Source organism: Mesoplodon densirostris, chromosome 7, assembly GCF_025265405.1.
Source record: "Mesoplodon densirostris isolate mMesDen1 chromosome 7, mMesDen1 primary haplotype, whole genome shotgun sequence".
In the NCBI taxonomy this organism is placed as follows: domain Eukaryota; kingdom Metazoa; phylum Chordata; class Mammalia; order Artiodactyla; family Ziphiidae; genus Mesoplodon; species Mesoplodon densirostris.
In genome coordinates this window covers 41,563,331-41,590,540 of record NC_082667.1, presented here as the reverse complement: position 1 = coordinate 41,590,540, position 27,210 = coordinate 41,563,331, and the positions used below count along the sequence as shown (strand labels likewise).

Below are 27,210 nucleotides of genomic sequence, written 5' to 3'. Positions count from 1 at the left end.
TTCATTGCAGCTCTATTTACAATAGCCAGGACATGGAAGCAACCTAAGTGTCCATTGACAGATGAATGGATAAAGAAGATGTGGCACATATATACAATGGAATATTACTCAGCCGTAAAAAGGAATGAAATTGAGTTATTTGTAGTGAGGTGGATGGACCTAGAGACTGTCATACAGAGTGAAGCAAGTCAGAAAGAGAAAAACAAATACCATATGTTAACACATATATATGGAATCTAAATATATATATATATATATATATATATATATATATATATATATATATATCTTCATGAAGAACCCTAAGGGCAAGATGGGAATAAAGATGCAGACCTACTAGAGAATGGACTTGAGAATACGGGGGAGGAGGGGAAGGGTAAGCTGGGATGAAGTGAGAGAGTGGCATGAACATATATACACTACCAAATGTAAAATAGATATCTAGTGGGAAGCAGCCGCATAGCACAGGGAGATTAGCTTGGTGCTTTGTGACCACCTAGAGGGGTGAGATAGGGATGGTGTGAGGGAGGGAGATGCAAGAGGCAGGAGATATGGGGATATATGTATATGTATAGCTGATTCACTTTGTTATATAGCAGAAACTAACAGACCATTGTAAAGCAATTATACTCCAATAAAGACGTTAAAAAACAAAAAAGGGTGGGGGCTTGAACTTGGGTCAAGAAGAGGGGAATGATCCAGTAACAAAAGAGAAAGAAAGAGGTGAGGATTTTATTAGCCAAGATAGGTTTGACGAGACTGAGGTAACTTTTTAAAAATATCAGTGGCTTAGTCCAGCAAAAGTTTAATTCTTGCCCCGAAGTGCAGGTTAGCATGAGTCCATTCAGTGACGTGGAGATCTGGTCCCTCCATCCTGTCAACAGCATCTTCTTGACCTTTGGTGCCCAAGGTCACTGCAGCAGGAGAGGAGAGAGATGAAGGAGGCACCCAGGCTTTTATCTAACTCAGCCTGGGAGAGACCCACATCACTCTGTCACTTTCCCTTGCCCAGAAGTAGGCAGAAGAGGCTGGGGAATGTAGGAGAGGCCATGGGGTATTTGGTGAGCACTCGTTGTCTCTGCCACAATGATGAAAGCAGGAAAGGACAACTGCCCCAGCGGGTCCCAATTAGACTGGAGCGGGTAGCATTACTCATATGAGTAGGGAGGGTGAGCCTCAGCAGTTTCGAGAGACCACCTGACCTTAGAAATCAAAGGAAGGAGAGGGGCAAAAAAAAAAAAAAAAAAAAAAAAAAAAAAACCAAAAAAAACCCTGACACTCAAAGGAAGAAACTAAGAGGGAGATGGCTGAGGATAACCCAGTCAGGAGGCACACATCCACCCTCAGACATCTCCATGTGGTAAGAGGAGACTAACATGGCAGCAACTGGGCTGGGCGCTGTGAGGTGAGGGAAGGGAGCTGGTTTCAGGGGATAAAGGCAACATGAGAGGGAGTCACCAAGAAGTGGGGAAGAGAAATTCCTCACCCACTGAGGGCTCTGTAGGTGCTGGATTATAGAAATGAACAGACCCAACCAGTAGAGTGAATTACATAAATAGAAAAGATGAGAAGTTCTCTCTCAGTCTTCCAGAATGATGCTTTTCCCTCTAAAGTTAATAGTTAGATCCTCATATTAACAGAGAACAGGAAAGAAACAGAGAACACGTATCTCTTGACAGAACTTTTCCATTTTTTTTTTCTGACTGCGTCGCGTAGCCTGTGGGATCCTAGCTCCCCAACCAGGAAGTGCAGAGTCCTAACCTGTGGACCACCAGGGAATTCCCAGAATTTTTCCATTTTTACCCAAGTGTTTGTTTTCCAGCAGCCCTCAGCATCCTTAATTTTGCACTGTCATTCACTGTAGTAATGTAAGCTTGCAGTCCATGTTGGGGATTCATTTTCTGCATATTTCACGAGGGAGATAGATGGCATCATGACTCCAAGCGTGCTCTCATGGGACAGAAGCTGGAATGAACTTGGTTTTCCAGAGAATGGATCTTGTCAGAGTGAAGGGCTGGCCCAATATCTCAGAGCATCATTTGCTCTGAGCGTGTAGCTCCTCATGAAGGAGCAGGAAATTATTTACCTGAGAGGAATGTTCACAAAAATAACCACTGAGGGTTATTAAATAGAGATCTTTCTGACCAAACCACTTTAAATGAATCTCTCCAGTTGTTTCTTGCCTCTTCTGACACATTCCTAGCCTTGTGTGGCTGCCACTTGTTGAGCCGTGAAAAAAGACTCAGGAAGAACAGCTAAGAGATGAGTTAAGTGCAAGTGCACCACAAAGTGCTGGAAGGATGATAGAAAAGCATGTGGGTCGAGTGCTCTGGGCTGGCTGTTTCCTGCATCATCCTGGGATGAAGTCTGAGGGAGGGTCATTCAGACCAGTCTATCAGAGTCAGAAACATTTGTCTACTGGAGCTCTCCCTTACCTTCAGATATGATGGCCAAAGCTTCAACTCCTGGGATGGTGTTAGATTTTAAATATTCCCTCGTCACCCTTCTGGTCTCATAGAGGTCCCTGTAATGGAGTTTGATTTTAAGTCTTTCATCATCACCTTCTAGTCTCATGGAGGAAAACAAATATCCATTCAGTATGTACTCTTGGAAGGACTTAGCTGAATATGCTACCTTTACACTGGGCCCCAAAAGCTAAAGAAAAATGTCACACCTGACAAAAGAGGTAAATTCTGAAGCATTCCTTTTCCATAGCCTTTGGCACCCGGCTGTGTGGGGCAGAGAGAAGTGTCAGTCTGTGGAGTCTGTGAAGGAAGTTGGAGGTACCCATGTATCCCACAATGGAGGCATGCAGATGGCCTGCCATTTTTCTCTTTTAGGACTTCCCAAGTAGGTAGCTTCTTGGCAGCCTCATACCTCAGCTGAGCCAGCACCCCTGGCCTCCTCTGGACCCTGCATATCATGGGGTTAATCCCATGTCCTTAAGGGACACATCTCCTAGTAACCAGAGATCAAGAGGCCACATGGGTGTGTAGAAAGCCCTGGATGATTAGTGCCCTGTGCTGTGTGCAAGCTTCATGACCTTCGGCTAGTAACTGGTCTCCCTCAGACTGTTTCCTCTTCTATCAGTATAATGTTAGAAGGACAGGAGTAGTGCTTGATTTGCCAAGCATGAAGGGTGAGTGAGAGGCTCACCCAAGAGTGACTAGAAGGGAGGGAACTACATTGAGCCACATCTGCCCTCTTTGCAGCTGGATATCCTGCTCTAATCTCCTCAGCATCTCAAGATTTTCCTTACATGGAACTGCTTGCATATCTCTTCTCTCCTACTCTTAAGCCCCGAAAGGCAAGACTGAGGATTGGTAAGAATTTTAAATGAAAATAATCATAATACGACTAACAACATTTACTTTGTGAGCTTCTACTACATACCAGGCACCGTGCCAAGTACTGCAGATACATTATTTCCTCTTCTCACAACAACTTCTGCAGGTTGGCAGATATTTTTGTTATTGTTCTATTTAACATATGAATAAACTCTGAAGGGTGAACTTGCCCTGAAAGAAAAACTAGTTAGTGGCACCAAAGGAGGCTTGGTTAATAGATATCAATAGTTATATTTTAGTCAAGGGCAGTGGTTCTCAAAAAGTGGTCCCTGGACCAAGAGTATCACCTGAGAGCTTGTTGGAAATTGGACTAATTCCCAGAGGATATTAATGCTGCTGTCCCAGGACTGCACTTGAAGGGCCACTTGCTTAGGGATTCCTAAACTTTTTGTGCCACCCGTACTTTGACAGTTTGGTGATACCTACAGGTTGTGTCTCAGGATAATGTTTTACAATTCATAAAATAAAATACAAAAAGTGACAGAAGAAATGGGGTCCAAATATTTTTTAAACTTGTTATATAGTAATATGAAGTTCTGCCTTAATACATTAAATAAGATCTAGCACAGTAGATCTCATAACTTTTATATTTTGGAGTAGTGGTAAGCAGGGTGGGTATGTGCCACAACTATAAATTATGAAAATAGTTGTGATTTCTGTTGGTCACAAAAGCACAGCTGCTGCTCATACTACAGTGATCGGTTGCCAACATTTACCATTGAATGTTATGCTAAATCCAGTTAGAGGTTAATGGAAATAAAGATGTAAATTTTTCCCTCGGTGGTAGGCAGCTTCTAAGATGACCCCCAACGACCACCCCCCTACCTCTTGGTCTTCCCAGCTCTTTCCTCGAGAGTCCACTGGACGTACTGACTCCTGATTCACTTCTAATGAATAGAATATGGTAGAAGTGATGGCTGATATCACTTCTGAGATTAGCTTACAGAAAGACTGTGACTTCCCTCTCGGGCATGCTCTCTGTATTAGTCTGCCTGGGCTGCCATAACAAAATACCATAGACTGAGGGGCTTAAACAGCAGAAACTAATGTTCTCAGTTCTGGAGGCTGGATGTCAGCTCAGGGTGCCAGCATGGTCAGTTCCTGGCTCACAGGTGGCTGCCTTCTCACTGGGCGCTCACATGACCTTTCCTTGGTGTACGCAGAGAGGGAAAGAGCTCTCTCTGCCTTCCTCTTCTTATAGGCCACCAATCGTGTTGGGTTAGGACCCCACCCTTATGACCTCTTGAACCTTAATATCTCCTAAAAGCCCTATCTCTAAATACAGTCACATTAAGGGTTAGCTCTTCAACATTCGGATTTGGTGGGGGACACAATTCTGGGCAAAGCACTCCCTCTCACTCTCTCTTGCATCACTCACTCTGGGGAAGAGAGCGAGGATATGGTGAGGCAGCCCTGTGAGGGGCCCACATGTCAAGGGACTCGGGACCACCAACGATTGCATGAGTGAGCTTGAAAGTGGACCCCCCATCCGCGTCCACTGGAACCTTCAGATGAAACTGCAGCCCTGCCCAACAGCTTGACTGAAGCCTCATGAGAAACCTTGAGCCACAGAGAGCCAGCTAAGCCATTCCTGCCCCACAGAAACGACGAGGTATTAATATTTGTTGTTTCATGCTGCTAAGTTCTGGGGTAGTTTGGCATGGAGCAGTAGAGAACTAATACACTAGTGCAAGTTCATGGACCTCCTGAATTCTACCCGCAAATCCTTAAGAATTCCCCATCATAGCCATTATCCTTTCACAGGCTTTACCCAGAGGGAAGAAGGGCTCAAGTGGGTCAGGGGCAATCAGAACAGGGCCTTCCCTCCATGAGAAGCGGCTCAGCCAAGCTGGGAACATGGCTGCCATGACGTGGGCAGGGTGAGTGATGACGTAACAGCTGTTGGCTGCTCTTTGCTGCTGTTCTCCTGGATTCATGGATTCTCCCTGGGGCACTAGGCCTACTTCTTCTGTGAATCATAGTCCTTATAGATCTTGGAATGTTATGCTGGGAAGGACCTGAGACTAAATCCAGTCAAAACCCTTCTTTTTCTGAGAAGGGAACTGGGGCTCAGAGATAAAGAGACTTACCAAAGATGACTTCGTTAGTGGCAGAGCTGGATCTAAAAGGAGGGTACCCTGATACCTCAGTGCAATGCTCTTTTCTATTCTCTAGTCATTTCTACCAGATGTTGTGGGGGTTTTTTAATATATTTTAATAGCTTTTAATAGCTTCATCAATTCTTCTGACAGAGATGAACATTTTATTTTATTTTTAAAATTAAAAAAATTATTGAAATATAGTTGATTTACAATGTTATGTTAGTTTCAGGTGTACAGCAAAGTGATTCAGTTATACATATATAAACATACATATTCCAGAAGATGTTTTGAGAAGGATTCAATTCTGATGTCAGCCTGTGTGCTCTTAAATATCATGTATTCTATGTCTTTCCTTAACGCCTTAGAAATTATTACCTCTAAGCTGCATAAATCAGTGATTTAATATTTTTTTTTTCCTTCCCCAAAGCCCTGCTATTTTCTTTTTTTTAAGAACTCTTATGATTTATTCCCTTAACTTTCAAGCCCTGCTACTTTCTGAAGTATTAAATCTTTGAAGGCAGCTGAGAAACTGTTAAAATGTTTGTAAAAACTAAATAATCCCCCTAAAGACAGAGACATGAGCCGTTCTCTGGAGCACATTGTAGCCAAAGCCCTTTGTTGTAGATATCAAAAAAGATAATCTCATGCTTGAAGCCTTTCTCCAAAGAGCCCCAAGCGCTTACACATGTAATCTTGCTACAGCTAGGACAGACCTTCATACTCCCACTGACAGATGGAGAAACTGAAGTTCAAAAAGGCTTGGTGCCCCCTCCCAAGGCGTTTGTAAAATGGGTAATAGTCCTGAGTAAAGAGCTCCAGGGTGCCATAAAACCCTTCCTGACTTCTTTACCTTCCACCAGCATCAGGACGTCTGCTGCAATACATGCAGCTACGTGGCAGACTGTGACACCCCATCACCTCTGGGTCACGTTGTCCTGTCACTTTGGGAATCACAAAGGGGCTTTGGGATGAGACCAGATTAAATATCCCAGTTCCAACCCTTACTAACTGTCTGGCTTTAAATAAGTTCCCCAGCCCCTCTGAACTCCTCTTCCTCCCTGGAAAAATGAGATATTAATTCCTTGTTTTCTCTCCAGAGCTCCTGGAGGGCTGGCATACCAGCCCAGTCACGAGTGCAGGCAAGGCACCAGCCACCCAGTACATGCTCGATACATATCTGCTGAACTGCCAAGTTGTTGGGAGAACTAAATAGACATTCCACCTAAATTCCCTAACGTCATGTCTAGAACATATGTGGATTCCTTCCTCAGGTGTTTTTACACACAGAGCCTGGGCTCCCTTGTGTAGAAATCTCAGAGGCTGGAAATTCCCCTCTCCAGTCATTGGAGATAATATTTCTGTCACACGGGGCTTAATTTGGGAATGGACTGACCTCCCCTATGCCCAAGAAAATAGGATGCCTTCAGTTGATTAGGGCCCTAGGAACTACCCCCTCCCAAATCCAGAATGCAGCAGCAGAGATAAAATAACACACAAAAATCAGACAAACTGGTTGTCAACCCTGGCTGTACACCAGAATCCCCTTGGGAGTTTTTAAAAATAAACATACAGGCCAGGGCTCCATCTCCAAAATCTGATTCAGGATGTCTGAGATGGGTCTGGACATACTTTTTTTTTTTCTGTAGTTGACTGTGATGTCTTGCCTGGTTTAGGAGTCTTTGCATTGGACACATATAAGTTATTATTATTACTCTTTTTAAAATCTTCCAAGCAGGGGGAGGTCAAAACAATAGTTATCAAATAAAACAGCACATTCCTTTCAGAAAGGAGTATCTTAGTGAACTGTTTCAGCAGCCACCTATAGGCAGGGAGTTCTGATTTCTAAGAGTTAACCTCTGTGACTCACTCCCGTGAATTCACATGTACACACGCTGTCTCATCCATAGATGCCACAGGTTGGTCACAGCCTTCTGAGCTGCTCCTTTGAATCAAACCTGATCCAACACACAGCAGTACACAGGATGGGTTTAAGGGAGCGCTAGATGTCTGGAGGAATTTCCAGTCACCCCTGAGCATTTTGTGCAGAATCCAAGGACCCCAGCTTTGGCTTGATGCCTCTGCAGGGTATGTTAAGGTCAGTGGAGTGTGCTTATCAGCTCTGCTTCAGGATACATGCTATCATTTCACCTTGTGAAGACTCCTTGATGGGGGCAATTATGTTGTCCATCATCAGTGGGGAGCTCTTGGAATAACTTCTCCCGTATTACATAGCACTTCCCACCCACACACCCTCTCCATCTCACCCCTTCTGATCTCCCTTCTTCTCTCTCTGCTAATTTAGCCATTAACTTCTGCCCAGTTTTTCATTTACTATAGCTATAATTGTTTATAACAGCTCTGGTAATTTGCTAGCAGCTCCGAAAACAGACAGCTTCAGCACCTGCCCTTCTAAATGTGTAATTTTGCAATACTGACCCCTTAACCCTTCTCTGAGTGCCCCTTGCAATTTCATTTTTCTTAACTTCACATATGTTCCCATCGCCCAAAATGCCCTTTCTTCTTGTCACTTTCCCACTTTGGTACTCCTGACAACTCCTGTCTTTCCTTCATGGTTCAATTCAGTTGTTTCCGTCTCTGGGAAACTTCCCCTGGCCACCTCTCTCCAACAATCAGCTATATACATGTTTGTCTCCTGAGAAGTAGGAGACATTTGAGGGTAGAGATGCTGTGACCCTCTTCTTTGTATCCCCAGTGCCTACCATACGGCAGAAGTCCTGTGAATATTTATTGGATGGATGAATGAATTGATCCAATGGTCAGAGTCAACAACCCACCCAGGAAACATTTTTAGTTTTACTGCTGAGTAGCAGTTCAGCATAGAAGTTCTGTGCCCCAATAGAGATGGAGTTTTGAGTACATGGTTGATGGATTGATTTATTTATAAAATAAATTAATAAATTTATTATCTATTGACTATCCCAGTTAGCAAAGGGCCAAGCCATAGATGCTTGAAAGAGTTATACCCTGATGAAATGCAACTTTTTTTTTTTTTTTTGCGGTACGCGGGCCTCTCACTGTTGTGGCCTCTCCCGTTGCGGAGCACAGGCTCCGGATGCGCAGGCTCAGCGGCCATGGCTCACGGGCCCAGCCGCTCCTTGGCATGTGGGATCTTCCCGGACTGGGGCACGAACCCATGTCTCCTGCATCGGCAGGCGGACTCTCAACCACTGCGCCACCAGGGAAGCCCGAGCTGCAACTTTTGAGAGATCACAGAAGGCAGTCTCAGCAATGGGGCCAGCTTTATCGGTGTGCAGCCTTTGCAACTGTACAGGACCCCGTGTTTAGAAGGGCCCCATTTTGGTTTAATGTTCTGCTGTGGCTGCATTGAACTTCTTCACTCTTTTTTGTAATTGAAGTATAGTTGATTTACAATATTATGTTTGTTTCAGGTGTGTACAGCAAAGTGACTCAGATATATACATATATATATATATGTATATGTATGTATATGTCTATACATATATATATATTCTTTTCCATTACAGGTTATTACAAAATATTGAATATAGTTCCCTGTGCTATACAGTAGGTCCTTGTTGTTTATTTTATATATAGTAGTGTGTATGTGTTAATGCCTCCTCCTTTGGTAACCATAAGTTTGTTTTCTCTGTGAGTCTGTTTCTGTTTTGTAAATAAGTCATTTGTTAACATTTTTTAAACAAGTGTCCCTAGATTCCACATATATGTGTTAATATAAGATATTTGTTTTTCTCTTTCTGACTTACTTCACTCTGTATGACAGACTCTAGGTCCATCCACGTCTCTACAAATGACCCAATTTCGTTCCTTTTAATGGCTGAGTAATCCAAAAAAGAGGGAATATATGTATACATATAGCTGATTCACTTCGCTGTACAGCAGAAACTAACACAACATTGTAAAACAACCATACCCCAATAAAAAAATAAATAAATGAATTTATGAAGGATAAACAGAAACACACACACACACACAGACACACACACACAAGGACCCCTGCATTTTTATGTTCTGTGAGAACTCACATCTTCTGGCCAGAGCCGGTGCCAGCCCAACTGACAAGTCCCCAAGAAGTTTATGGTACACTCAGGATCTCCCTTACTCTGTGGCTGGTGCTACCTTCTGTCTTTTTTTTTTTTTTTTTTTTTGACTATTCAAAAAGAGTCAAAAGGGACTACTGACCCCCAGAGTTGGTATTTTGCATGTGGGAGTGTGCCAGGATTAGTTATCACCCAATGAAAAACTTTTAAAAGGCACTTAAAGCAGACATAATTAGAGAGTCTATTTAAAAGTCATTTCTGACTTCAGAAGTAATTGCAATTCCATGGAACTCCTCAGGGCAACTTTCTACTTTATTTCCTATCATCTGAAGGCATATTTTAAAGACAGAAAAGAACGTTCAGTTTGAGCTCTTTCACTGTGATAGAATTTTATTTGCCTCCCACAGACAATGAGAGAAGAATTTGAGGCTTGCAACTTTCTTCTACTGCTTAAATAGTTTTAAGAATGTATCCCTTGAAATAACTTTATAATAAGAACTTTGACCCAAAAAAAGTGATTTTCTAAGTAAAGTCAGTGCCTTTCTGAGCAGAAACTAAAATGAGGAATGGAAAGATCCAGAAAAAGAATCTTATAAAAATACCTTTTTCTACACTTATTTCTAGTATGTATATTGAGAAATAAACTGGCCTGGAAAATAACCTGAAAATTTGACTACTCTCTAAGATGGATACTAAAGAATTATTTTCTATGTACATGAGTTTTATAATAGTTCTTTTACTTATTACAAACATGATCTGTGTCCACTGTGTAAAATCTGGAAGGACAGACAAAAAGAAAAAAACAGTCAATTCTAACCAATGTTACCATTTTGATAGAAGTCCCTTCCACCTTGTTCTTTACAAAAATGGGCTGCTAAACTAGATACTGTTTTGTAACCTGCTTTTTTCACTGGCTTGCAAACATATTTCTGTGTCACTATATACTCTTTTATACTTTTACGTAATGATATATATAGTATTCTGTGATATGAATGTACTGTGCTTTATTCAGCCAGTCCTTATTCTTGGAAAATTGTGTAGTTGCTAGTTTATTTCACAAATGAGAACATCTATTTAGCAATAGCTTTGTATATAATCTATGAATGTTTTATGTACATTTTTAGTATTAAATATTTCTGACTTCTCCACTTCACACTGTTTGGAGCCTCTTCAGTTCTTTGGCCTATGCATTTGCGGTGGGCATGTAACACCAGTGTGCACACCACCCCTACCTTCATCCTGTTAGCAGGCTCATCATACACTTGCTGTGGTCCCCTGGATGTTCCTTCTGCAGTTCAACATTCATTCTCTCCTGTTGTGTGCCAGGGTCTGGACTCAGAACCAGGATACAAAGATAATAAGACACAGTCCCTTAGCAGGGGGTGGGAGTGGGGAGTATCAGATGGAGGCAGTCAAAAGGTACAAACTTCCCGTTATAGTTATAAGATAAATAAGTATTAGGGATGTAAGGTGCAACATGATAAGTATAATGAACACTGCTGTATGTGATATATGAAAGTTATTAAGAGAGCAAATCCTATGTGAGTTCTCATCACGAAGAAAAGATTTTTTTTCTTTTTTTAAAAAATTTTGTATCTACCTGAGAGGATGGCTATTCACTAAACTTACTGTGGTAATCATTTCATGATATATGTAAGTCACATCATTATGTACACCTTAAACTTATACAGGGCTATATGTCAGTTATATCTCAATAAAACTGGGGGAAAAAGTAAAGTGGAAAGGAAAAAAAAACACGGTCCTTCTGCCTAAATGATACATTAATCTAGTGGGAGAAAGGATATAAATATAACTAATGAGAATGCAATAATGATGTTAAGGAAGCAAAGGGAAGGGAGCAACTGGGGAAGTTAAGGATGCTGTCCCAGAGGAGACCCTGCAAAGAATATGTAGGATTTTGACAAGTGAAGGCGGGGAAGAGGATGTTCTGAGTAGAAGGGAAAGCATGAGCAGAGGCCTGCGTGTGTCTTCAGGAGTGACTGCAGTAGACCACCCAACAGGGAAGTGGAGCAGGAAATGACCTGGAGAGTGTGGGCTGGGACCAGACTGGAAAGGACTGGAAAGCCATTCTCAATCATTTTTACTTCTTGCTGTAAGAAGTGAGAAGTCGGCAACTATCTTGAGCAGGTGGGGCAGGACTGGACCCAGCGTTTTAGGAACTTAATTCTGGTTAAATTTAACCAGGAAGGGATGGAGTCCGAGTTTGCAATTAGGGGTCTCTTGCAACAGTGTAGGTGAGAGAAGGTGGAGGCTTGCCTGACTGTGAGTCCCGGCCACAGACATTCAAGAGGTCTCTCAGAGGTAGAATCAAAAGAACTCAACATTCCAGTTCAGGTAGGATTGGAAGACATGAAGGAAACCCTAAACTATCTGATAGCTAAGATATTACTTTAATACATAGTTAATAGTTTATGTAATTCCTTGTCAAGTTGCTAAGCTCCTAGAATTAGGGAAGCATCTTTTGGGCTCCACTTCACCTCAGCATGGTGCCTGGAATAGTCAAACAAGTGGCACTTGACAAATCCTTATCAAATGGGAGGGTCATAGCCAGGGTCTCTGGTGAGAAAGACAGAACACTTGTGCTTCTCAAAAGCACTATATTTTAAGGATAAGGCTATTGCAAAGGAATGCAATGACATATTCAAGAAGCAAAGCTTTGTTTAACATTTTTCTTCAAAAGGTAATCCTTATAGCTTAAATAAGAATGTCTTAATCACCACGCCTGGGTCCTAAAGACTGAAATCTAAATGTACTTGTGGGATTTCAAGCACTGATAAATAGACATTCATGAAGGCAGGAGAAAGTGTTGGTTCAGAACAACTTATTAGATTGCCTAGGTCATGGGATTGGGGGACTGACAGCGATGGGACATGAAGGAACTGTAAGCAACAATTGCAATGCTCTGTATCTTAATGCGGATAGTGGTTCCACGGAGATGTACATTTCTCAGAATTTATGAGCTAGACACTTAAAATGAGTTCAGGTTATTGTACATAAATTATGACACCTCAGTATATCAATAAAGCTGATATGAAAGCAAATGATTAAAACCAAAATTAAAAGTATTTCTAGAGTATGATTGTTGAGACTGTTTCAGATTACTTTTTCCCCAGATATCTATTCTGTATAAATTCAAGTCCCTCTAGAAAAGCCAGTTTACAGCAATTTAGTACAACCCCCATTTTCTGTGTGCTGCCTACAGGCCAGATCCTGTGCAGGCACTGGAGGATAGAGTGTGAAGGTCACAGACACGGCCCTGTCCTGACAGAGTCAAAGCAACAGCCAACATGAGGCCCCCTGAGTAAGAGCAGAGCTCTTGTAGGTTCCTTAAGCCCAGGGAGCTTGATCTCAGAAGGAGGGGAGAAAACATTTTTAAAGACCAGGTAAAAAAAAGTCTCAGTGTACTTGTAGTGTTGGCTGCTCTGGCCATTTGGTTTTGGTGCTGAATCTAACACCTCTAACAATCTCAAGTATCACGCTGAGTTCTTCTGACACTAGGTGAGATCCTTGGGGATGATCCTAGAAGTGGGTGTTATTTCTCGCTGAGGTATAAAAACCTTGCTGTAAACTATATGTGTGAACTCTCAACATGTAACTGAATGGTATGAAACTACTGTGTTAAGTTTTCATCCCATCCAGAAGAGTCCAATAGCTCATCATCACTGGGTTGAACGTGACTTTTCCTTTGGTGACTCAGCCCATTTATGCCCAGGTCCAGCAACTTAATGGCCAGTTGGAGGAGAGGGTCAGCCCTTTGAAAATAAAAATGAAACCAACTCCATTAATTAACTTGCAAATGAATCACAGTGCTGGAAGATCATCTTACACTTCAGTGGACTAGGTTCTATCATTTTAAAAATGAAGACACCTGAGACCCAATGAGGTTAAGCTACATGAGTATACTTGGGAAACCCATGGGCTACAAGCAAGATCTCCTGTCTTCCAAGACTGCACCACACTGCCTTCATTCCTAAGCATTTAAAACTTTGACTTTTCTGTACAGTCCATGCTCCCCAAATAGTCCCTCTTTTCATTTGGCCCAGTTGAGAGGAACCTAGCCTCCATTTAGAAATCTTCCAAGGGAGGGAATATAGATGCCCCTGGCAACCCACCCACCCCAGGATTTCATAGCCTTCTCTCTGGGAATTTGTACATGCTATTTCTTTCCTCTCACCCCACTCCACAAAATGCCACTACCTGTTACTTCCTTTGAGCAAATCGGGATTTTAAGCATTCTCTGTTTACTTGATTTTAATCCTCTGAAGGCCTGCCTGCTCCATGTGCCACAGTTAATGAGCAGAAGCTTCACATGCAATGAAAATCATACTTCTCTTGGTAGTCTGGCATTTCAGCATCTTAAGAAGCTAAGTAGCTCCGTCCTCATTAAATTAAGTGCAAATTGGAGAAGAGAATTACGTACTTAAAAACACAGACTCAAAATGATGGATTAATGTTATACCTTAATATAACACATCGTGACATGCAGTGATAGCATTAGACCAATTAGCAAGCAAGTCTTCTGCTCGGGTTCATCTTTTCTGCCGGGTACGTAGTGAAAAGCTGGTGATTTGAAGGATGGCATTTATCAAACGCCCTTGGATAGAAAGTTTCCACTTTAGTGATGGGACCCGCATTCATTTAACAAAGACAGCCCCCATTGCCTGGTAATACAGCAAAAGACCCGAGTGCTCCACTAGAAGTATTGCCTGCATGTTGGCATTTATGCATCTGATTTGATTTCTAGAAACCACTGAAATCTGTTGCAATTGTGTCTAAATTGGCGTTTAGATACATTCCAAAAATATATCCTGCTCTTTTCTTCAGAACTACCAAATCACAAAAGATACCACTTAGCAGGTTTGTTGGTTTGGGTGCCCACCCTGCCCCAACCTTTTCTAGTCTTACTTTCATATAAGGTCTGACTGGTAACAGAAAGAAGAGGTAAACAGTAAATCTCCCTGTTCCTCCTGGTGTGAATGTGCAAGATACTGTCAAAAGCAAAATATACAGGGAGTGGGGGCAGTTTGGGCCAGCAACTTGTTGGGGATGGTTTTATGCTGTGATAAAGCAGAAAATCCCTGTCCCTAAGCTTTAAAGGAACAGAACCTACCTGGAGGGGAGCTGTGGTCTTTGTGTGGCTGATCAATGTCAGCCTTGTAAATGCAGGGTTCCAATAACAGGGCTAGCCCGGCTGAGCTGGAAGCTCGGAAAAATACGGCCTCTCCTGCTTGGGGGTCTGAGCAAAGCCAAGGGCCTCTGAATAGGGCTGGGAGAGAAATCTGCAGACTGGGGACACAGGCAATATTTTTAATTAGATTTCAGCTATCTGTCCCAGTGAAGGAAACACAGGCAGTCATGAAAAGCACCTTCCCTTCAGGCCTTGCTGCCACAGAGAGCGGCAGTGTGCAAACCCAGCCCCTACCTCTCCTAACTCAGTGGGTTGGAGCACTATGGCTTTCAGAACAGGGCCAGAAATGGCCTTCTTCCTACATGATCTTCAAGCCTGAAGAGGAAGCTTATCCAGGAGCACATCTCCTGAAAATAGGACTTTGTCCCGCCTGCTTACCTACATAGGCTAGTGGCACCAGGGAAATCCCTCAGCCCTTGGTTTATGCATCAGTGAAGTGGGTGTTGTCAACACATGCTCAGATGAAAGATCCTGCATGAACTTCCTGCCCCATCTTATTGTTGGTAACAGTGCTCTTCCATATGCTGGGGCTGGGAGTCAATCCCCAGGGAATGTGTGTCTCTGTGTGTGTGTGTGTGTGTGTGTGTGTGTGTGTGTGTGTGATTTGAAAACCCATGTGGTGTATTTATGTCAATCACTGATGTGTTTCCATAAATACATTTTTGTGCCTTTGAGAGGTGTCCTGACACTATGCAGTCAGTCAAGGCAGTTTCCAGGGCACACAGTCAGCTCCGACACCCAGGCAGGGTTATTATTTTTCAGGTGCAAGCTTGATCACCTCCGCGATCCTCCGTGTATTCACCCCAGGAATTTACGTTGAAAAGTTTAATCTTGCAGCCACCTGTAAAAGTAGCCAGAAAGCAACCCTAAAACACCTGCTTTGGGCTTCCCTGGTGGCACAGTGGTTGAGAGTCCGCCTGCCGATGCAGGGGACACGGGTTCGAGCCCTGGTCTGGGAAGATCCCACATGCCGTGGAGCGGTTAGGCCCGTGAGCCATGGCCGCTGAGTCTGCGCGTCCGGAGCCTGTGCTCTGCAACGGGAGAGGCCACAACAGTGAGAGGCCCATGTACCACAAACAAAAAAACAAAACAAAACAAAACAAAAAAAAACACCTGCTTTGGGGCCTTATTGCAAGGGGCAGCAAGGAAAGAGCAAAGACTTCTTGTTTTTCATCCCAGCACCAATAAAATCAGAGGTTGATGTTTATATAACACAGGGTGGTTGTTTTGAAAGAGAAATAGAAGTAAATGATGAAACTTTGGAAAAAATGGACTCTCTGGAATGGAACCATGAACAAACTCTCAACGTTGACCTTCTGGTTAAAGCCACATAATGCAATTTCTGTCATTCCCTCCAGATACATGATTTTATTGGTTTGCTTGGAATTTTGGATTAAGAGAAACTGTACATTGAGGGAGTAAAATGTTTAACTCTTATTACTGCCAAAGGCCTGTCCCCATGGTGAGATGGTATAGTAGAAAACGACAGTGCATAGGCCCTCCCTGTAAGATCTTATATTCTAGGGGTCCATGATTCGCAAAAGACATTTTCAGGTAGTTGTCATAGCTAAAGTCATGACTAATGACTGTCTTCATTAAGAGCGTTTAGGATCAACATGATGCTTTTCAGCCTATGAAGTTGTTATGTTTTCTTTCTTATAAACTGTAACTCCTAGTGAATTTGAGGTTTATAAACCATTTTGAAGTGCTGAGCTCCTTGGATGAAAACAGTTAAATCAATCTTCAGAATCGGAAGTTGATCCAATCATCATTCACTGATTTGTTGGTTGTTAATGAACATTTCCTGGTTGGTAGGTTTTAGCGTTAGTATATATTAAGGTAAAATGGTATTTTGATAACTACCTGCAGTTCTTTAAGTCATGGAACTGGAGACCACCCTCTGACTAGATCCTCTCCCTCCTTTGATGGGGTGCTCTAGGCTTACTGGCCACTGTATTTCTTTTTTCCCTTTATATTCCCTTATGACCGCATCCATTCTTATGGCTCTGCTGGCTCTCTGAATGCTGAAGACCCTCAAAAATGTAACTCCAGTTTGGACCTCTCCTCTGATCTCCAGCCTCCTCTGCTAACTTCCTACTTGAATCTCCACTTAAATATAAAATGTCCATCTCACACTTAATCGATGCAAAACAGGGCCCGTGATCTTCGTCCAAATCCTATAGTCTTCCTGTAGTCAGTCCTCTCCATGGCAGCTGATGATAACTCCCTCTTTTCAGTCGCTCAGGCCCAAACCTAAGAGTCTTTCTGGGATCTTCTCTTTCGTTCACATCCCACATCCTGCCAGCTCCACGGTGAGAAATCGATCTATTCTCACCACCTCCAAGTTCAGAATACATTTAGGGCCCCTCACCTCTCACACCTATGTGTTCAGAGTACATCTGGAACCCAACCACCTCTCACCCCTTCTAACACCACCGTCCATTCCAGCTGCCCTTATTGCACACCTGTCTTCCTGCAGGAGACTGACAGTGGGCCTCTGCTTCCTGTCTTGCTGTTCTGTTCATAACCAGCTGCCTGAGCGATCCTGTTAATATCTAATTCATATCGTGTGACTTCCCTCCTTAGAGCCCTCCAGTGCTTCCCAACTACCACCAACCACCACCCCTCCGGGCGATCTGCTCCCCAGTGCATCACCACCCTGCTCTCATCTCCTGCATCTCTCTTCTTCACTCTGCTCACACTGGTCCTCTCCCCTGTGCTCCTCAAACACGAGCTCGGCTCCCACCCCAGGCTTGCCTGGGTCCCTCTGCCTGCGGTGTTCTTCCTCAGATTTCTGCACTGCTCACTCCCTCCCCTCCTTCAGGTCTTCACTCAAATGCCAGACTTCCAACCACCTGTATTAAAAGGACCACCTTTCTCCCCAGCTCCCAAACTCCCTCTCCCCCCAGCACCCACGATTCCCCCCCCATTATGGCTTCATTTTTCTCCCTTTTTACTCCCTAACATACCATGTATTTTACTGATTCTTTGTTCTTGTTCATTTCTTATTTACTCTCACCAGAAAGTAAACATTTCCCTCAGGAAATGTTTGTCTCTTGTCCATTATGAGAATCTCTAGCCTTTGGAATAGTGCCTGATAGAGTCTAGATAAAAATTTGTCGAATTAATTAATTAACTTGTCTTTCTCCTTCTGTGGCACATCTTGACCCTTATACCTATTGGCATATTAGAGTTTTTCTTAAGGATGCATGGGGTTCTTTAATATATTAAGAAAATCCAACTATTTCTTTTTTTATTAAGTTGCTGGATTGTTTTTTAGGAGATGAAGAGTAATCCTCAGGATAACAGTTTCAGATGGAGGTTATAAAGATATGAAGAAATTGCTTGAGGGCTTGAATAATAATAGGTTATATGTTCTTTACTGTTTTCAAAGCATTTTTCATCTTACTTGTGGCCTAGTCAGGTAAGAAGGACTGTAACTTGTCCAAGCCACACGAGCCAGAAGAATTGAAGTCAGTTTCTCTAACATGATCAAGACAGTTGGTCAGTTATTTGAAAACATTGAAGTAAGGACTCATAACAACGTGACACATGCATGCAAAACGTTTTGCTTTAGATCCAACTATTTCTGATATTTGTTACAAATATTTTCCGTTTCTTTACCATTTGGTTCAGTTGTATATTTGTTATAAACTGAAGTCGTCGTAGGATCAAAGCCATTGGTTTCCATAGTTACCATTTTTCTTTGTGTGGCCCTTAGACAGTCATCAAAGCCACAGTCATCTAGTGCAGAGAGCATCCGGCTGCGTCCCTCTCCGCTCACGCTCTCGTGTCTCCCACAGGCACCAACAGGAAGGTCGTGTACTCCCTGGCCGACTCGGCCAACGGGTTCTTCTCCATCGACAGCTCTTCTGGCATCATCATCCTGGAGCAGCCGCTGGACCGAGAACAACAGTCCTCCTATAGCATCAGCGTGCAGGCCACCGACCAGAGCCCCGGACAGGCCCTGTCCTCTCTGGCCACTGTCACCATCACTGTCCTGGACATTAACGACAATCCCCCCGTGTTTGAGAGGAGGGACTACCTGGTGACGGTGCCTGAGGACACCTCCCCTGGCACCCAAGTCCTTGTTGTTTTTGCCACCAGCAAAGATATAGGCACAAATGCCGAGATTACATACCTCATCCGGTCTGGAAATGAGCAAGGGAAATTTAGGATCAACCCAAAGACAGGTGGGTAAACAGCAACCAACTTAGAATCTAAGTCTTCACCATACCCTGGTTCTCCTCCTAACCCTCTAATCAACCACCCTTCTTGGTGGAAACAAGTCTTCTCAGAGCAGGACCTGCATGCCTACCCCCGAGTGCCCTCTGACACTCTGTTCCAAGGATGCCCCCTGCTAAGTTTCAGCTCCTTGCTGTGGGCTCACTGGGCAAGTACTTGGCCCCTAGGTTGGCTCCAGGATTTTTCAGATTGGCAAGCTCGGGAATAGTCATGTGGTTCAAGATGGGGAGATAGTATTTGCAGATGGAGCCTCAGGGTCTGTTTGTTTCTCTCTCTTTTCTGTTTGCTCGTTTTTGTTACTTGGGTCCTATATTTCTGTGTTGGAACAGCTCTTGGGGATTAGCCTCCAGTTGCCACTGTCCACACTCAGGTTGCCACTATCTGGTCACCTACCAAGGCAGACGTTAATGAGTGATCTGCACGGTGACCTTCAGGCCTTCTAAACCCAGCACCCGTCCAGCTGGAATGGGCATTGTATTTGATTCCTGTTCACTGCTCCTATAGTCAGAACACTGCCATTTCTCACCACGCCCTTTTCAAACTCTGCAGGAGGGTGTGGCATCTCCTGGGGAAGAGATGTCTAGAAAGAAACCAAGAGAACAAAGAGAACCCTAGGGCTTTCTCTTCCTCAGGAAGTTAATAACTATTAGGGCTGTTTTGAATAAATGAAGAGGATAATTCAGAAAAAAAGTTTGGCTATTCTTTGAAAAGTAAACATACTCACCCTTGCGTTTTCAAAGAGTGTTTATATTAATATTTTCAAAGCTCTTTCGTGGATATTCTTATTTGTTTACCTATCCCCCTATGAATAAGCAAGGCAGCCCCATTTCACAGATAAGAAAGGTGAGTCCCTCATACCTTCTGGCCACTGGACATAATTCCGTCATCGCTCAAGGAATATGTACTTGTTGAGCAAGAGGGCAAAGGAGGTCTGTTTTCTGTTGGATAATCCAAGAAATATGAGCAAGAAACTATCACAATTAGCAATGTTCATTTAACATGGCAGATACACCAGATCCCTATTAAGTCATTAGTTATTTCTCCCATTTTCTGTATGAGAAAATCAGCTTCAGAGAGGTTAATTTTTCCAATGTGAGTAAGTTGTGGGTGGTGTAGGGATCCAGGATTTGAAGTCAGATCTCTCTGACTCTGGAATACATGTTCTAACCTCTATATAGCACTGCTATGCCATGGGGGTGCAAAAATTGCAGGACATGAGTCCCTGCCTTAGTATAGGAGGGTGGAAACATTAATGGAAGGATGGCAGCAGCAGCTTCTCCCAGCAGTAACCCTGTTTATTAAGTGCATTACTTCAAATTAAAATGTATGGGGATTTTCCTCATTTAAATATGTGTTAGCCTTAGCATGTCTAGTTATGGCCATTGTATATGAATACCATGGGGAAATGGTTGAGTACTGTTTAAATCTGGCTCTGGATAACGAGGCTGGGATGCAAAATAAAGCGCTAGGGGTGGTATTTGCTAAGAAAACATAATTATGGAGAGAAAGAGGCTCTTGCTTTATGTACGACTTCTATTTCTCACCTTAAGTAGAAGGGCAGGCTTAGCTCCCTGAGAACCTGCCTGTCTGGAAAGAGAACAGATGTGATGTACTCACCTTGGTCCTAGTGACTGTTTTCCAGGTGGGAGAGAGAGGTAAATGCCCTTGAGAACTGCTCTGCAGACGGTACAATGACCAGCTACCAAGTGCAGAAGGCAGGACTGGGTCGCCCACCAGAAAGGGCTAGGATGGGAGGGAAAGAGCACTCAAGGAGCCCCTCGTGGAGGTGCCCCCACCTGGCTGCTTTCACCTGTTCTACTTGCTTAACTTAAGTAACTCTGTGCCATGGGTATTAGCTCTGCTCTGTAGTTGTAGACACTAAACTCACACTTGCTATTTGGCAATGGATTCCCAAGTGTTTCCTTTTCCGTCACATCACTATATCCTGAACTTTCTGAGGTCTTTGTCCTCTTTGTGCCATAAAAGTTTTAGAAAAGTACCTCATTAGTAGGGGAGGCACCTTAGTGGTTAATTCCGTTTAAGAGTTAGGTTAAGTCTGCAAGTATATACTTACTGATGAGGGACGGGGTCATACAATCACATCCACACATCTTGGTTCATTCTCAGTCTGCCTGGGTCCACTTGAGGAATCCTGGGGAGATGTTCATAGGGGCTGCTTGCTCCAGTCCCTCCTCCCAAAGTGCCTGAGGGTGAATAATGCCAGAGATTTTCAGGCTGCTTGAGGGAACTTCAGAAGCTATTGCAGAAACATGCAAAGACCTGACTTCTTCAGCATTGTGTCTGATGGATTGCAATGTTTTAACTGACAGCAATAATCAGACTCTGGGTTGCTTTCAGCTGGGCATTAAGTAAACAAATTCCTGAATATCTCAAACTCTTGGCAGGAAATGATGTTACAAATATTACCATGATTGTGGGACTGCTGACCAGAGTTTTTCCTAATCAAATCTAAAGCTCCCCATTTTCCTTCAAAGGGAGTATCTCTGTGTCTGAGGTCCTGGACTATGAACTATGCAGAAAGTTTTACCTGGTGGTGGAAGCAAAAGACGGGGGCACCCCCACCCTCAGTGCCATGGCCACTGTCAACATCAACCTCACAGATGTGAATGACAACCCTCCCGAGTTCAGCCAAGATGTCTACAGTGCTGTCATAAGTGAAGACGCCTTGGTCGGGGACTCTGTCATTTTGGTAGGTGCCAGTGGGGTGGTCCAGATATCTGGGACTAATAATCCTCAAGAGAGTGAAAAAGTGAGCAGAGTCTATCTTGGATTCTCTTTGCACTTTCTCTTTTCAGTGTCCTTTGGTCCCCAAGAACTTTAGTCAGACACCAGCCTTTCAACTACTCCTTCTCCACATTCTGTTAGAAAGGGTCTGATAAAGTTCACTTATATCAAGGTGTAAGTGATCACTCATCACTTTCCTCCCAGGAATGTATTTTTTTGAGAAACAAAACAGACCATGGAATGAATTTCTGATGATAGCTCCTACTAGTTTGTGACCTTGGATGACAAGTTAGTAGATGGCTAAGGACAGAATAAAAGATCCTTCCCACCCCCCCAAATACACACACACACACACACATACAGAAGGGCAGCTACAAATAGGATCAAGCTTAAGACTGGCTGGTTACTCTTGAAGGAGCTCTTTCTGGAAGGAATTTTTTCTATACCAGTAAGAGCAAGCTATGTATTAGGAGGACACAGGTTCTCTTAGACATAGAAATTACATTTGGGAACAGTGAGTCAGTCCCGTCCTCAGCATCCTCATCACCCCTAGGTGGGAGAGGTTCCTTCCATCCACCCTCATATCTGGCTTCTGCAGCACCAGGTGTTCATTCTTTACACATCCAAGGTAGACTTCCCAGGCCATTTCTCCTGGGGCCTGAAACTATTACAAGACTATTTCCATACATATAAATCCCAACATCACCAATGTGGAGCAGCAGACAGTGGGGCTGTGTGTTTGCCATGTGGGAAAGGGAATTTTCTTGGACTTCCTTAACATGGGAATGCATAAGTTTAGAAAATACCTGACTCAGTGACAGAGACCATTGTTTTGCCGAATTGGGAAAGAATCACCAAAGTATCCCTATCAGTTAGTTTTGGGTCTATCCTTACTGGCTCAAGGTCTGAGGATAATCAGGCCTAACAATCATCAGGCTATAGGCAGATTAAGAGGAACATAAATAAAATGGCAGCTCTAGTAATGGTGCTTTCCTCCTTCGGCCAACTCCAAATCTCTTCCCCTGGTGCATGATCACTGGCATTGGTGAGTAGAACGCCTAAGAAAACTCTCAGAGTTGTGCCCATTTGTACAGTCCTGGGACCCTAAGAATAAACCTTTTCTCTGTCTGTCGTGTCATGTCTTTGCTTTGTTTTGCTTGTGTCCCGTGAAGCTAATAGCAGAAGATGCAGACAGCCAGCCCAATGGACAGATTCGATTTTCCATTGTGAATGGAGATCGAGACAGTGAATTTGCTGTGGATCCTGTCTTGGGACTTGTGAAGGTTAAAAAGAAATTGGACCGGGAACGGGTAAGCTAGTTTAGGCCTGCTCCCTTCCCATCCACACCCACCCCTTCACTAAAATCAGGCACAGACTCCATGAGTATAAGTAGGAAGGTTCTCCATTCTAAGTAACAGGAATGGGAATTCCCTGGTGGTTCAGTAGTTAGGACTCTGCGTTTTCACTGCCATATCCTGGGTTCGATCCCTGATCGGTGAACTAAGATCCCATCAGCCTCGAGGTGCAGGCAAAAAAAAAAAAGAAGAAACAAACAAACAAACAACAACAACAAAAAACACACATTGAATAATGGGAGTAAATAGGGATGGACTAAAATGCAGCAGGAAGTATTTTCATTAGACCTTAGAAAGAATTTGTTGCCAGTAGATGCTGGTATTTTCTTATTTTTGGAGGCTTTAAAGAAAAAGCAAAAAACTGACTTTCTAGATGGTTTGAATTTTGGTCCTTCCAAAGCAAGAAGGCAGAAAAGTATATTCAGCATCGGGATCCTCTGGTCCTGGTTTCATGAACAGCATTGACCCTAAGTGAGCAGATACAAAAGGATAACCTGAAGGTATCTAGGTCAGAAAGAATGATCCAGCAGATTCCTCTGTCCGAGGTTAAACTAAGTTGCTAAACACTGCCTTTTTTGACCAAAAATATGTCTTCAAAGTGAAATTTACATATGGAAAAAGATGCCATAGGCATGACGCTTAAAAGTAGAAAGACTTCACTGGGTAATAGAAGCCCGTAATATACTCCCAAAGTATCAAAACTAATACTTAGGACAGATCAGTTGTGACAATTGTTATAGTTTGAACAACGGCCAAGAGCTGTGGTTCTAACCCGGGCTGATTTTACCCCCAGAGGACATCTGGCAATATTTGGAGACATTTTTGATTGTGACAAGCAGGCAGAGGCAATATTGACTACTAGTGAGTAGAGACCAGGGATGCTGCTAAACATCCTGCAATGCACAGGTCCGCCCCTGACAACTAAGAATTAGCTGGCCCCCAATGCCAGTTGGTGCCAAGGTTGAAAAACCCCGGTCTAAAGACTCAACGTGAAGATGGCTCATCTTCAGCAAAGCATTGTGAGCCTGCAGCGCCTGAGTGGGCCCAGAAGGAAGCAAGCGCTGTGATTCTTTACTGTCGGCCCTTTGTGCTTTGGCAGGTGTCTGGATACTCCCTGCTCGTCCAGGCAGTAGACAGCGGCATTCCTGTGATGTCTTCAACTGCCACTGTCAACATCGATATTTCTGATGTAAACGACAACAGCCCAGTGTTTACACCTGCTAACTATACCGCTGTGATTCAGGTGAGCAAATCTGGCCTCCCAGGCTCTTGTCCTTATGCACTCATCCTCCTTCCTCTGCTGTTAATTACTCATCATGGTTTACTCTTGTTTTTACCTAATATCAACTCATCCCATCATAGGGCTAGTATGAAAAGAGCCTGATTCTTCTACTGCAACTGATTAATAAAACGTCGACAGGCGCTATGGCCAATGGGGTTCTTTCAAGTGTCAGGTGCTTTCCATACACGGTCTGTCCTCACGACTGCCCTCACTTTATAGTGAAGGAGGTAAGGATCTGAGAGGTTAAGTAGCTCAACCAAGATCATGAAACTGTTAAGTGATAGAGTCAGCATTTTAACTCGGGTCTGTCTTCTGAAAAGATTATTCTCTTCCCAGAGTGACAGGCTGCCTTTAAGCCACTTTGTGCTGTTCTAGCAGGGGAGGGAGGTTGATATGAACCATCTTGTTTGTCAAAGGGAGATTGGCCATCAGGCTAGAGCTGCTCCTCATTAAAATCAGTCTTCCAGGGCTTCCCTGATGGTGCAGTGGTTGAGAGTCCGCTGCCGATGCAGGGGACACGGGTTCGTGCCCCAGTCTGGGAGGATCCCACATGCTGCAGAGTGGCTGGGCCCGTGAGCCATTGCCGCTGAGCCTGCACGTCTGGAGCCTGTGCTCCGCAACAGGGGAGGCCACAGCAGTGAGAGGCCCACTCAATGCAAAAAAAAAAAAAAAAATCAGTCTTCCATAAGCAGTTTGTTTAGCAGTTTAAACCCACTTGCTCTCTGAAATTAGACTGCAGGAGAGAGTGACTTACTGCTGGTGTTCTGTTCTCAGAGAGAACTTTTCTTCCCAGCTATTTTTTTTTTATTCAAAAGATATCTCGTGAGCACGGTACTAAATGCCAAGCTACTTCCATTTCCCAGTATTTCTAGGAGCTGAAAGTCCGACTTCAAGAGGATCAGGAAATCCAGTCCAGGAATACTGTCAGCATGGAGGACTTACAGGAGACAGGGATGGATATATGTGTCTTGTGGGGACCACAGATATTTTAGGAAATCAGCCTCAGAATCACCCACCACGGCGTCCCAGGGCTCTGTGGGTCGAAGGTGAGACGAGAGTGAGCCAGTCTTGAGGGGCGCCTTTGGAACAACATTCAAGACTCTGCGTCTGGCCATCTATAGGCCCCCAGCTCCCCACACCACTGAGCCCCCCCAGAATCAGGCTGAGCGGCTCTCTGCTCCCTTCCTACCCCTTTCTCAGCAAAACCCGATTCCTTCCCCAGCGGTATTTTAGTTTCCTCTCCTCTCTGACGCTCTTTCCAGCAGCTGTGCATTCCTACCCCTCTCCAGCTTCCACAGAGCTCCCCCGAGGCTCCACCCCTCCCCCTACTGCCGTTTCCCTCCATGGCTCTGCTCCCCACCTGTCCCCACGATGCTGCTCTCTGCCCCCTCCCCCGCCTCCGCTCACTAGCCCAGCGCCCAATGGGCTCTGCCTACTCAACGTTCAGTTTTAGGACACGCGTTGATCAGCTTGACAGACTGTTCTCACACGCACTCCAGGAAGTCAGCAGGGAAAGAACAGAGACTCTGAGCCCATGAGCGGTGACCGTGGCTTCTTGTCTGCAACACCATGTGTTCTATTTCACCCTCCTTCCTCGGATGCGACCCCTCAGGCACACATCCTCTTACCCTCTCTCTTGTATGGAAAAAATGGCTTTTATAGAGAGAGCAAACAAATCAATAAATCTTCTATTTTGTGTAGAGCTGAGGGTACTGTCAGTGTGCACCAATAAATCTACGCTGGGCTGGGACGTTTCCACAACTTATTCCAGAGGGAGACGGTGTCTAGTTCCCGATAACCAAAAGGCCACTTGAGAGGAGAAGCAACATGAGAAGTCTCTGAGGTTCTTTTCTCCTCTTTTTCTCCTGCAAAAAAATGCTCCTCCCATTGTTCACCCCCGAATAATTTTCTTTTTCCAACACATGGTTCTCATAAGACTAATTCAGCGCCTAAAACATGAGTGTGCCCCCCTTCCCGCCCATGACTGCTGTCATGCAGGGTATCATTGTCTACATCTCTGTGACCCAAACTCACTTAATCCAAAGTCAATGTCATCAGAAGGCCTGAACTAATGAAAATGACTTGAGGCCTGAGCCGTGGGAATGCTGAAGTCTAAACACAGCAGAGCAAGGAAACCAGTGCCTGAGCCACCGAGGAGTTTAATTTGGTGTTTTCAAAGTAAGGACAACCTTGGGCCCAAGAAGGAGTAACTAGGAGCCTTTGTGTTTCCATCTGGGGTAGAAGGCAGAGTTTCTGCGAAATCATGTTGGCATAATGACATCCGGACTTCCGAAACTTCTGATGAAGTTACAGATTCCTTTTCTCTTCCTTCGCTAACTGAGGAATATCCATCCCATCCCCTTTCCCTTCCCTTAAGAAACAGCAAAACTGTGTTCTGATGGCTGGGGTGAAAAGCCCTGTTTTTCACCTGACACCTGCCTTTGTATTTTTCCTGGGAAGTTGCCAGGATGTCCCCCTAAAGAGTCCGGTATTGTGACTTTGTGTCACCACATTGGGCCTCCACGTAACCGTGCTGTGGTAAGTGTGACGAAGTGCTTTCCCATCCTGAAAGGTTGATGTTTTCTTGGCCTGAGAGGACTTCTGACATCGTCATGAAGGCTGATGAGCACTGTGTATCTCTGGAGCCGTTCGGGTGAACTCAGGGCCATTCCAGCCTTTCGAGGACAAGGTATAACCAGCAGCATCCTTGGAACCTGCAAACCCATTCAAAGCCAAGTCCTCATGTTTTCACCTGCAGCTCACTGTCTATCAGGGCAGCTGTGGAGTGGCAGCCAAGGATGGGAAACATGACCCTTACAGAGGCCAGCACATTTTCAGAAGACAAGATAACATCACAGGGAATCCCTTCCGCAAAAAGCCCTGTT

General features: G+C 44.0%; 1 protein-coding gene across 1 annotated transcript in view; it reads left to right on the top strand.

Annotated features, from left to right (window-relative positions):
- Positions 1-27,210, top strand: part of FAT3 (FAT atypical cadherin 3) — a 714,507-nt gene that overhangs the window by 637,079 nt on the left and 50,218 nt on the right. Inside the window, exons 15-18 of the mRNA XM_060103563.1 lie at positions 18,502-18,895; positions 21,443-21,653; positions 22,861-22,998; positions 24,143-24,286. Of these exons, the coding sequence (XP_059959546.1) occupies positions 18,502-18,895; positions 21,443-21,653; positions 22,861-22,998; positions 24,143-24,286 (887 nt within the window). The remainder of the gene's footprint in view (positions 1-18,501; positions 18,896-21,442; positions 21,654-22,860; positions 22,999-24,142; positions 24,287-27,210) is intronic.